The following is a 13,025-nucleotide window of genomic DNA, read 5'->3' on the forward strand; positions in this document are numbered from 1 at the left end:
TTTTAACTGGTTATCATCGCACCATAATCAAGGCAACATATCTGTAGTATCCTTCTATTCTATAGTTTTCTGTGATTTTCTTTGGTTTTTCATAAACAAAGATTTTGAACAAAATAATTGTAAACAATTAGCTAAAATTGAATTGAATTTTGTGATATAATGTCAAAATAAGCGATTATGATGCAGCTCAATGGTCGGTGGGATAGCGTTGGGAGATACAAAATTTTTGATGTTGACGGAATTGTAGTCAATGACGATTCAAATTATAGTCAATTGAATTCCGCAATTGCAGAGCATCTAATGATCGATACCTCCGCAAAAATTATCGAAATCAAATACACTGTCAATAAATATTGTCCTTTCATGGAAATTCGGAGTGATATGGGAGTTCGAGTGTATATGGAGACGAAAAAGGAAAACAAAAATTTAAGAATGTATCCGCTATGTATAACAGTGCGTGGTTTTGATTTGGAATGCAGTATGTCGAATGCGAGCACAATTGCAGGTTTGCTCTATTTTTTCAGTGCTGATATTTTTTCAACTTCAAGTGTTTTATAATTTTACTACATAATAAATGTAGTTCAACTGTTATGTCTCTACAAGCATTCTATCAAATGCTGAACACATGAATATACAGAGGTCTGAATTGATATACTTTTAATTGAGTATAGGTTCTTCTGATTATCGTAATACTAACCTGGTATAATTGTCAAGCAATTGTAATACAATTGGAGAACTATCATGAACAGTGAAGTTGATTGATATGTAAAAATCTCCGATAATTATGGAATATGAAAGTAGTATCATAACAGAATATACGCCAAATGTAATTGAAGTAGGCCTAGTTTACTAAGATAAGCAAACAATTGTCAGTGCAATGAAGCACTATTCTGTCATGAATAAGTTTCAATTTAGGGTGAAAAGGTCTAGTGCAAGAAGATAGGAATATTTTATTTGTCAAATTCATATTGTGTATAAGTTATAGTTTTTTTGTATATAAATTGTTTAAGATAAGTTTTTGTGCATAAACAACCTCGTATTTTGTAGCTACAATTTGCATAATATTTTTTGAATTATTTTTATTATGTAGCTACTGCCTCGTATGTGTTGGGGATAATTCTACGTGGCACTTCAAGTCCACCAGCATAAATAAATCAGCATTGTTCAAGGTTTGAAAATTCAACAGCTTGCACACATGCTCTTTGATGGACAACGCATACATGCAACGCAAATCTACTGCCATGGTAGTTGTCACTATGGTGATGTCAAAATATGCGTATCCTAAGACAATATACACACCAAAAGACATACAAACTGACATGTTATCGGATCACGGTGTGAACTTAACATACATGCAAGCTTGGAGAGCAAAGGAAAAGGCTTTGGAATTTTTGAGAGGTCATCCTGTTGATTCCTACAGTCGCTTGCCGAGTTATTTATATATTCTGGAGAAGACTTATCCGGGGTCGGTAGTGAAATTGCAGAAGACTGAAGATGATTTTTTCTTGTATGCATTTGTTGCACTTAGTACGTCCATCGAGGGTTGGGAGCATTGTAGGCCAGTTGTAGTAGTTGACAATATCTTCTTGAAGTCGGCATATAGGGGAATCATGCTAACAACTAGCACAATTAATGTAGCAGGTAATGTAGATTAATTATAAAAATATTATTATAAAGTTATTTTTTAGACTCTATTTTTTATATTCTCAAGTTTTATTACCGAAATTGAATATCTTTTTGCCACCTATGTGATAGGTAGCATATTACCACTAGCATACGCCATTGTTGATTCAGAAAATGACGCATCATGGGGGTGGTTTTTGAGCAATTCAAACATGCATATGGTGAAAAACTAAATATGTATGTTGTTTCGGACCGGAATAAGAGTATCTTGAAAACAACATCTACAGTTTATACCGGCATACCACATTATGCTTGCATGTGGCATATTTGGATAAATGTAGGGTCAAAGTTCAAGAAGGGTCATCTAAAGTTAAGCGAATTGTACTTTGACACAGCACGATCATACACGCTTGATGAATTTAATGAAAGAATATCAAAGATTGAAGAGATCGGTACACGTGTTAAAGCATACTTATACGATATTGGCTATCACAGATGGTCTCGGGTACATGCTACGGTGTACAGAAGGTGGACGATGACATCAAATATTGAAGAGTCATTGAATGCGGTAACCAAAGATGCAAGAGACTTGCCCGTAGTAGAACTATTAGAGTACATGAGGACTCTTCTTGAACGTTGGACTAATGAAAAGTTATTGAATGCAAAGGGTATGTTCACATACCTTGGGAAAAAATACAACAAAGAGTTGGAGGACAACAGGACATTATCACAGAAGATGAGAGTAAGTTATAGCCAATAACACTAGATCATTGATTCCATCAAACTAAATACATACTGTTAATTGTAGAAATATTGTTGTATAATTGTAGTTATTTTATTTTGTATATATTGCTGACAACTTATTGTGTGTTTGTAATGAATTTGTAGGTGAGGGATTCAACAGATTACATCCATACTGTGATAGATGGTGTGAAGCGCTTCATTGTTTGTCTTCAAAACAAGAGATGTAGTTGTGGACAATTCCAACTTGATGAACTTTCTTGTGCACATGCTTTGGCGGCTTTGAGGCACAGGAACGAGTCGTATGAAAACTATTATTCTCCTTATTACAAGAGGGAGAGCCTTCTGCAGACTTACGAAATACCAGTAGACATGCTGCCTGACGAAAGCAAATAGAATGTGCCACAACATATAGCTGAAGAAGTTGTAAAGCCACCTTACAGGAAAAGGCAGTCAGGGAGACCTCAAAAATAAAGATACAAACCATATGATGAGGTAAATGCAAAAAAGTACAAGGTTTCATGTGGCAACTGCAGAGTAGAAGGGCATAACAAAAGATCTTGTAGGAATGCTCTCAAAAGGAAATAAAAATTGATACAGTTTAAGGTTTTATTTTTATTGAGCATTGTTGATGATAATATATCCTTTAATACATATGAAATTGTATTTGTTCTGTTCTGGATATAGAATCATAAACATATAGAACCCTATCGGTGATGTAACACATCCAACAATCAATAAAATTTCTCCATAATGTTTATTTGCATAATCACAAAATTAACTTTGTCCCGTGCAACATTTGCAAGTAATCGGTACCCCAATATGTATTCTGCTACGACAGCCCGGGGTTTGACAACAACAAGCTTCTTATCGGCAGGAGCATTAATGTATTCTGTGGGGGATCGAATTACCAACCTTTGTTTCTATATCAATGTTGACTGTAGAGTAACACTCATACAACCATATTTGCATAATGAGTGCAAAACCTCGAATGAGATAAAAATGCATAGAAGGGTTGAGCTTGTGCCTAACGGACTGAAGCAATTGTGTATAAGCTTCGATACCCCATGCGAAATTCACATACTGCCCCGAGTCCACCAAGTAGAACCTAAAATGGTCTATCAAACTATTATCTTTCTCTGAAGGACAGAGGAAGAATTCTATCAGATAGAGAATACACAGCTTGACTGCATCCTCATCATTCACCCAACTACGACTGGTTACAATTTGTTTCAAGTATGACTTCTCAACTTTTTTCTTGTTCGAAAAATAGCTCCTCATTATTTTACTGTCATACTTAATTGTGTAACCAAAGTCCGTTACTTCTGTAAAACATCTAAGGCCAGTGATAAAGGCAAACTCCCTCAACCCAAAGTTCAGCCTCTCACCCTTTATCTCTGTTGTAAAAAAATCAGAACCGGATGCGTTCAATTTATACTTCATGAGAAGGTGAATTGTCTGGTTTTGGATACATATTTTCGCAGGGAAAAAAATACCCAAAACATGTCTTCTTAAACAACTTTAACCTATTTTCAGACAATAACATATTGATTTGTCCAGGAACAATATGGTTAGATAATATCTGGAAGCTAGTGATGCCATAATCAATATCATATGGATAAAACTTGTTTGAAGACCAAAAAATAAAATAAATACAATTCTACTACAATTTAGCTACAATCAGAAAGACATAAATATATTGCATACAAGTAAGTTAAAAAATTAGTAAACATATATAACAACTGACTACATTGAAGCTACAAATTATGTTTAGAGCAAGAAATTAGAAAGTAACAACAAGACATAATATATACAATTTGTTTACAGAAAATGAAGCTAACATCTACAAATAGAGCAACTAATAACCAATAAACTAACTAAATCAAATAGTACATCCCCTAACAACATGATTTCGAATAATAGGCTATAAATGTTCGATTCTTCACCAAAAGAAACAGTAAGTTAATAAAACTTGTTTGAAGAAAAAAAAAATACAATTCTACTACAATTTAGCTACAGTAAGAAAGACATTAATACATTGCATACAAGTAAGTTACAAAATTAGTAAACATATATAATAACTGACTATACTGAAACTACAAATGCACTAATAAAATTATGTTTAGAGCAAGAAATTAGAAAGTAACAACTAGACATAATATATACAATTTGTTTACAGAAAATAAAACTAACATCTACAAAATAGAGCAAATAATAACCAATAAAACTAACTAAATCATGTAGTACATTCACTAACAAAATGATTTCGAATAATATACAAGAAATCTACAATTTTCAAGAAAATGTAAAAAAATTGATAACCAACAACAAATATATACAATGTAGACAAAATTTCTACAATACAAAAAAAAAAAATGTATAGTCATGAGACTCAGAATATGTTTTGTAACTTAAAAAAAATAAAATGTAACTACTAAAATTTTACCTTCTCTAATGACTGTTGGGGTATAGTTTTTGGTGATTTTTGAACCTTCTTCTTTTTTGAAGGTTTGACAGTAGGAGAAACTTTGATTTTTTTTGCAAGTTCCGGGATAACTTCTTTTTCGACGAAATCATCATCACGAGCAATTTTTTTGCCCTTCCGCTTTACTGATTTAGCAGATGTCGAAGCTTCACCAGCATCCCTGTCATGCTTGAGTTCTGTTCGAGCTTCTGCCCTAGTTTCACGAGGGGAAAGCTTGGACTTTGTCTCTGGTTTTGCATGTGCCAATTTCACAAATTTTTGGGTGAATCCTGTGAGAAAATATCCAAATCAAAAGTAGGAATATCACCAAGATTAGCTTTTTTAGGGTTATTCTTCGGAACTCCTTTCTTCTTCATTGTAAGGGAAAGAAAAATTTAATCTGCTACTATTTTCGTAGGATTTAGAGAGAAAATTCAGAAAGATTGAGAGAGATTATAAAAGACTTTTGAAGAAAAATAGAAGAGAGCGTTAATGGAGGGAGATAGTACATAATCGTGGGGGTATAGAGAGAAATATTTAGGGAGTGTGATATGCACGTTAAAGAGATTATAGGAGTTAATTGATTCTCATTAAATTTTTAAAATGTATATAATTGGTAAATTGTATATGTTTATGTAATTAAATTAAAATTTAAGTAGGAAGGATAATAAAGTTTCAAATAATGTATAGGAGCGATATTTATAGTGTTGTGGCCACTTTACCCTATTGTCTTGGGATTTTAGCCTGTATGCTCATGATTTTTATTCACATAAAAGATAAGTTGTTTTTGGAGCTTTAGAAGAAAGAGCTACAGAGAAGCTGGAATCTAGCTAGTAAGCTAGAGTGTCTAGTAGTAGTTGAGTACCACTGCTCAAATTATGTATTGTACTGGTGCTGGAATAATTATACATACTGACTATATGTTGCTATCAAAATGTCTCTTATTGAAAGCGATGAACTACCCTATTTTTAGGTTCTCAATTATTGAACTTTTTAATGTTTGTTTTGTACTGTTTTTGACTGTCTTTTCTTTCTCATCTCTTCTACTCCCCATACTATTCCACAATATTCAAAAAATAAAAACAAGTAGGAGTATATCTTTAGTTATTTTTTCTTTTCTTTTTTTTATTAAGGGTTAATTTTTAATTAAGATGGCAATGTCGTGGCTCATGGAACACATCAGTCGAAACGGCGTTGATTCCGCTGATTCCTTTCTTTCTTTTTTGTCTTCTCTTCTGCGCTAGTTCAAGGGGATTAGGGAAGAAATATTATGTTGATTCGATTCAAATTTCGAAGCAAACATCTTTATATACATAATATTATTCTAGTCCCTCTACGAATAACTGTAGAAGAACTATTATTCTTCTCATTATTTTAAGTTGTTGTATTTAAGTATAGCACTACAGTTTAACTTGTTAACGACAAAAAGATGAGTATAGATCAGAATATATAGTTAGTAATATGGAGTATAGAGTATCTATGAAGCTAATTTTTGACGAGCGATGAGTCATGTCTTTAATGCTTGACCGTCCATGTCGTTTAACTTGCTATTATTTATTTATTTATTATTCCTTTTCCGCATTTAGAATTCGATATCAAGTTATTCTTTGCTTAGGTCTATGGAATAAAGAACATGCTTAAGAGATCTGAAACGTCTCACTTTGCTATATTCTTACTTTAATATTAGATGTTCATCGGATGGCATCTTTGAATTAAATTCTTCCAATGTTGTGTATTTGTTTATAATATTCCTCTTAAAGTTAAAAAATCGCGTGTGCTTAAAAAGGAAAGTGGAAAAAGATTGTTCTTAATTAAATGAGTTATTAGAAATTGAAATATAAGATGAGAAGTACAAGGGAAAGAGGTGTTAGATGTGATGAGATGAGACAAAAGTAAAGAATATGGAATATATTAGCTTAAAGCATTTAATAACTTTTTAAAAGCAAGCTAGCTAAAGACTAAAGACTAAAGAGAGATGTTGACCAGATATATTAGCCGATTTTATTAAATAAATTAATAACTCCAACTATGAACCAAAAATTAATATTAGTGGCTAGTGTTAATATTCCAACCCGTAATCCAACACACACGATCGCGAGAGAAAGAGACAGATAGAAAAGAGTTCGATCAAATGAAGAATATTAATTGGCAGAGATAATAGTTATAGAATAAGGTTGAAAATTTCATTTCCCGAAGAATCTAGAGCGCATCAGGCGCTGACCCTGCCTTTAAATTCTAATTTAACAAATCAACACTTTTCTAATACTCCTAATCCCACTACCCAACACACTATATACACGATCTGTATATTGTGATTTAACTTTTAAAATGTGAATGAATTCACCTTGGTCATATTCAAGATCTTCAAACCTTTTATTTCTTTCTCTATTTTGTTACTTAATTTTTCAATATTTTGAAATTTAATTCACATTTTGGTTATTTAAGATTTTCAACCTCTTTTTTCTTCCTCCAACTTGCTGATCTAGTATAGAAGGAAAGGAAAGGGCATAGTGAAGATCGAGCCTTACATATTTAACATATTTATATGACAAGTAAATTAAATAATTAGTTATAGTTAAAAATATTAAGAAATATAAAGTTAAAAAAAGTTAGTTTGATGGAGAAATAATATAATCGAAGCTTAATTTTGATTGGTCAAATGAATTTGAATTCTTAGGCGCGTTGACCTGAAAATGTTGAAAAATATTAAAAGCATTTCCAAAAAAATAAAAAAATGTTTTGCTAAAAAATGTCATGTTAGAAAATTTTCAGAATATTCTTAGGTAGAAAATACAGTGATATACTTCTTGAAACTTTCTTTAAAAAACTCATAAAGAAAATCGCAAAAATCCAAACACTTCTTCGTGTGTACAACATTTTCATCCATACATTTTTTTCCGAAAGCTTTTCTTTAATGTCCAAAAAAGCAAATGTTGTGTGGAAAACACTGTTAGTGAGATGGAATCAGATATTCTTAAGAAATCCTAGACTAATATAAATCAATAGGTCTTAGTTTTTTTCGAAAAAAAGAAGGAATTAATTAAGTACAAGATTTTGGTGGTATTCAGAAAAAGAAGAGGGGGTATGTCAACTGCGTGTAAGGTAGAGGACAGAGCCACGGCCACAAGTCACGTGGGTTGACGCCGAGGAATATGGTTGGCTCTGTCTCGGAAATACTCTTCCCCATTTTTTTAATTTTCTTGGGACAGTGGCCAAGAGAAGAAGGGCTCGACAATAGACAAGATGAGAAGGTAAGTCCAATACTGAGGAATATTTGGACACGGAGAGGGAATATTGGTGTTCCTATTCAAAACATTACTCCAATTCATAAATATCATAAGTTTTTTTGAAGCCTTTAAATGCAAGTGTCTTTGGCTTTTTGATGTACACAACCACTTCTACGCTCCCCTCCTCACGCTCCATTTAAAATAGTGGACATTCACTTCAGCCATTAACCGGCTAATATCTAATTTGTTTTTCAATTTGTCTAATTCCTTTTGTTGCATTAGTTTAATAGATTATTTTTGTACTATCTCTTCCCAAATTTATGTGAAGCGGTCTGGATTACGAGCGCATTTATGTGCATAAACTATTCCCTCCGTTCATTTTTAGTTGTTCACTTTGAACTTTTCACGTCCTTTAAGAAATAATAATTGTAGCATGTATTTTACTATATAACCCTAATAATAATAGCATTTCAAAAAGTCTTGGGAAGTAATTTTGAAAATAGGTAATTAATTATAAGGGTAAAATAAGAAAAAAAAAAAAGATTTGCTAAAATGGACAAGTAAAAGTAAACGGAGGGAGTACTATAAGTTAATATAGTTAAAAGTTTAAAAACTTTTGAAAAGATCGTAATAAAAGAAAAGGTAGTTTAATTCTGCAAATAGTAGTCAATTAACCTTCACATAAAATGGGACGGAAGGAATACATAGGCTCGCATGACTTAGATGCTTGAAAAATCGACTCCCACATGAAGAACTTGTGTATTTACTTGTTAAACTAAATATAGTGGTTTGACGATTTCAGCAAAATTTACTGACAGACTTATATGAAATCTTATTGAGCAATCTACGAAGAAGAGAAAATGCACATGCAAGCAATTGGATGGTTCTAGAAGAACAAGTGAGAGAGAGATCGAGCTCAAAGTGGAGTCATTTTCATATCTCTGCAAATGTACATGATTATGTCTCAAAGAAGAAGCTAATATCTAAAGCCTATATATATACAGTAATAACCAACTAACCGACTAGAGATAATTAAGTTACAAGTTTTCACTTATACATTTTGACCCCTAAACTAACGTGTTATGCTATGTTGGTTCAATACTCCCTCTCAAGCTGGAGGGGAGAAAAAGATTTTTCACTCCTAACTTGCCAAGTAAATGATCATGCTCAGTTCTGCCCGGCCCTTTAGTTAGTATGTCTGCAATCTACTCTTTAGTGTTGACATGCACAGTTTTGATAGTTCCAGCTTTCACCTTTTCTCTAATAAAGTGACAATCGATGTCTATGTGTTTTGTACACTCATGGAATATAGGATTTGCTGCAATTTGTATTGCTGTCTTACTATCACATATCAAGGTGACTGGCATGTTAATCTCAAGGCCTAGTTCACTGAATAAGCCTGTCATCCACACTATCTCTACCACTGCTGAAGCCATGCTTCAAAATTCTGCTTCTATAGAACTTCTTGCAATAATTTCTTGGTTCTTCGACTTCCAAGAAATCAAGGCATCATCATAGAACACTAGATAGCCCGTAACAGACCTTCTTGTGTGCAAACATGCATCCCAGTCTGCATCACAATATGCAAATATTTGTACATCTCCTTCTACTGGCAACAACAAACCTTGTCCTGAAGCAGTCTTGATATATCCTACTACTCTGGTGGTAGCATCTAGATGTGATTGTTTAGGAGCATGCATGAACTGACTAAGTGTTTGTACAACATAAGAGATATCTAGTCGATTCATTGTCAGGTATAACAGTCTGCCAACAAGCCTTTGATATACACTTGCATCTTTTAAAACAAGATCATTATCCGCAGCATCTGCTACTGCTTTGTCAAATTCCACAGTAGTCAACTTCTGATTAACTTTTAGAGGAGTTCTAGCTGGTTTTAATCATGTTAAACCAAGTTCAGCTATCAACTTTAAGGCATATTTTCTTTGACTGATATATATGCCTTTAGAGGACCTTGCAAATTCAATCCCAAGAAAGAATTTCAGCTCCCCTAAGTCTTTCATTTTGAAGAATCTCTGTAAATCTGCTCTAGTTTGATCAATCAACTGAACATGACTACCAGTGACTAATAAGTCATATACATAGATGAGAACAAACACTTGACTATAGCCTTCCCTTTTAGTGAAGAGAGAGTAATTATAGTGCTTTTGTGTGAACCCCATTTTATGCAAGGCATTTGTGAGCTTAAGATTCCAATGCCTGGAGGCTTGCTTGAGTCCATATAAGGACTTGTGAAGTCTGCAAACTGTATACTCACCCTGCCTTGCAATGGTATGAGAGAAACCAGGAGGAACGATCATGTACACTTCCTCCAAGAGATCACCTGAATGAAGGCATTATGAACATTTGGCACGCCCCTTTTTCTCACGAAAACGGGTTTCGATATGTGACAACTCTTTTAAATGGGTATTAAAAGAGAAGAGTCACCACCTAATAATTTTTAAGGTGCGTTAGGGCACCTATTTGCGAATAAATCTGTTTGACTAGTCAATGCCACCAAAAATCGGATAAGGGCTCAAATTACCTCGGAGAGAAGGTGAGGCACTCTTTGAGTTCCACAACTGTGAGTCCCGGTCAATTTTAAACTATGTGGATTATGTAATTAGTCTAGGTAATCAAATAAATAAAGAGAGATCAAAAGTTGAAAAGTCTTATTAAAACATATGAGAATCGGTACAAATCTTAGTATGACTATAAGGATACAATTGCACTGGTCTATATTAAACGACTAACTGTGGATATCAAGTATATAAAGAAAAAAGGGGGGTTCTAAGTTTTTTAGCATAAAGGATCACCCCGTGCAATATAAATAATACTTCACAACTTTCTTTACGTAGGAGTTGCTCATATTATTCAGCGGGCACAGACTATCATCTCCTGCTACCCGATTACTATGTTGAAGTTGTTTACCTAAAAGCGTTTTAATTCAATTCTAGATCGTACCCTATGCGTGCACTACTTGTCTCATACCTATGGTCCAGAAGGCTTTGAATCTCTATTTGGGTGGTTCTATACTTTACTTAGGGTGCTCAAAATGATAAAAACTAGGAGACATTCAAAACAGGTAGGACTACACATAATAGCAATGAAAGGCTCAAGTTAGCCTCCACACACAAGCACAAAGGCACGCGATCAGTCACAAATTTTTAGCTTAGGCAGTATATGAATTCAGAATCAAAATATAAAGTCCTATATGCATGGTTTCTAGATGATTCTGGATTTTAGCATTATATAAGCAGTGTATAGGCAGGTTAAAGCATCGCACATCCTATAGGCATGATTTTAATTGTTGGCGAGGCAATAAAGCGATACGAGTGACCAGATTACTAATGCTAATTTTATAAGCATGCACCTTAGGCAGACGTTTATGTCCTATAGGCATGGTTCCTAATGGTTGCGTGATTAGATAGTGACACAAATTTAAGAGTATAGTATTAACAACACTGATCTCATAAATAGCTTCATGCACAACAACATCCTATAGGCAGAATTTCTAACTATTAATAATTAAGTTGATTTTATAACACTTTATTCCTATAGACATGTCATCTAGGCGGGGCAGTGTACTAAAGTAATAGAAGTAATTTGGCCAATTGATTATTTAAAATCCTATAAACATGGTATCTAGATTAGTGAGGCATGTGTTATTACATCCTATAGGCATGTTGTCTAAACGTGCACAGTAGCAGACATGGAAGCAGGTATAGCAAATACTTGAACTGACATGTTTTAACAAGTTAAGTGAAGTGTGTGCGTGACTCCTATAGGCATGCTTTCTACACATGAAACTAAAGGCATATAAAGCAAATAGCAAATAGACCACATAGATCCTATAGACATATTTTCTACCCATTCATGTGAGAATTAGAATGTACCTGTTTCCCCAATTTTATTGATTTCCCCAATTATTCAATTTTACAACTTATTACAGACCATATTGAACAAAGCTCCGAACTAATTACAAATGCAGAATTACCCATTAACACATCTGGGCCTTCCAATATGCTCAGAACTTCACACGGACAGTAGGCCCAAACTTTAAATGCGAACATTGCATTTCAGACCTCTAGTACCAAAGCAAGCCCAACATACCAGGCGCAAATGAATAACTTACTTAACCAAAGGAATGCTCAATTCAGCCTTACATGTTACAAAATACTCATGGAATTGATTAACAATTTTTATACTTAATTCCTAAGGATAACAACAATTCTAGCCAAAACACATGGACAAGAATATATGAAATACAGACAAGTTCACAAGGTAGATTCATGCTTGCATTTTTAAAACAAAGCTAAAGTAACAGAATTGGCCATCATAGGATAGTGAACTATTCTAAAAAAAAAAGAGTTTCAAAAGTAAACTGATTCAGAATTAGCCTAAAGAACCTTAGACACAAGATTTAAGCATGAAAATCTAATAAAGTCATAGACAAGAACAAATAGAGCATAGCCTTTACATGAAAAGTTTCAACATGAAGGCTTAATGAAGACAACATAACAGAACAAGTTCGAGCAATCACTAAGTCGAGAATGAGAAAATTTTAACATGATGAATATCAATTACAATACCAGAGGACTCATAGTGAACAAAATATGTCACCTTCACACCAGACAAGCATCAAACCTTATGCTAGTTGGTCACACATATGGCAAAATTCCTAGTTATGGTTTCTACTCTAAAGGTCTCAATTGATATTGAGTAACAGAAGATTGAGCAAGTCAGGAACAAGTAGAGTTACAAATAGCATGGGAAAAGATCATAACTAACAGGAAAGTTCCATAAAGATAACAGGTTGGGCATGAATGTCTCAACAGGAATTAGAACACATTCTGGGCATGAGTTAGTTATCATGATAGTACAGAACAAGGCAAGAAACCAAACTTAGAACAAGCAACATGTATAAGTAGCATAATGATCATGCAGGTTGGACACAATTAAGGTTAGCATAT

The 13,025-nt window shown here is 33.6% G+C and overlaps 2 protein-coding genes across 2 annotated transcripts; one reads left to right on the forward strand and one right to left on the reverse strand.

Annotated features, from left to right (window-relative positions):
* Nucleotides 1-1,220: 1,220 nt before the first annotated feature.
* On the forward strand, nt 1,221-2,760 carry LOC138910492 (uncharacterized). The gene is made up of 3 exons (XM_070201734.1): nt 1,221-1,641; nt 1,965-2,365; nt 2,512-2,760. Exons 1-3 carry the CDS (start codon nt 1,221-1,223, stop codon nt 2,758-2,760), a joined length of 1,071 nt encoding a protein of 356 aa, XP_070057835.1.
* Nucleotides 2,761-9,494: 6,734 nt separating this feature from the next.
* LOC138910493 (uncharacterized mitochondrial protein AtMg00810-like) lies at nt 9,495-10,235 on the reverse strand. Its single transcript, XM_070201735.1, has 2 exons — nt 10,016-10,235; nt 9,495-9,943 (listed from the first exon to the last, which is right to left on the reverse strand). Exons 1-2 carry the CDS (start codon nt 10,233-10,235, stop codon nt 9,495-9,497), a joined length of 669 nt encoding a protein of 222 aa, XP_070057836.1.
* Between the last annotated feature and the right edge of the window lie 2,790 nt (nt 10,236-13,025).

Source organism: Nicotiana tomentosiformis, chromosome 4 (assembly GCF_000390325.3).
Source record: "Nicotiana tomentosiformis chromosome 4, ASM39032v3, whole genome shotgun sequence".
NCBI classification, from domain to species: domain Eukaryota; kingdom Viridiplantae; phylum Streptophyta; class Magnoliopsida; order Solanales; family Solanaceae; genus Nicotiana; species Nicotiana tomentosiformis.

Bases quoted from the DNA above. Each gene is read 5' to 3' on its own strand.
- LOC138910492 (XM_070201734.1), top strand. From the start codon at position 1,221: ATGCAACGCAAATCTACTGCCATGGTAGTTGTCACTATGGTGATGTCA. The intron at 1,642-1,964 runs GTAATGTAGATT...GGATAAATGTAG, and splicing joins TAGCACAATTAATGTAGCAG to GGTCAAAGTTCAAGAAGGGT. The intron at 2,366-2,511 runs GTAAGTTATAGC...ATGAATTTGTAG, and splicing joins CATTATCACAGAAGATGAGA to GTGAGGGATTCAACAGATTA.
- LOC138910493 (XM_070201735.1), bottom strand. From the start codon at position 10,235: ATGGGGTTCACACAAAAGCACTATAATTACTCTCTCTTCACTAAAAGG. The intron at 9,944-10,015 runs GCATATATATCA...GATTAAAACCAG, and splicing joins ATTTGCAAGGTCCTCTAAAG to CTAGAACTCCTCTAAAAGTT.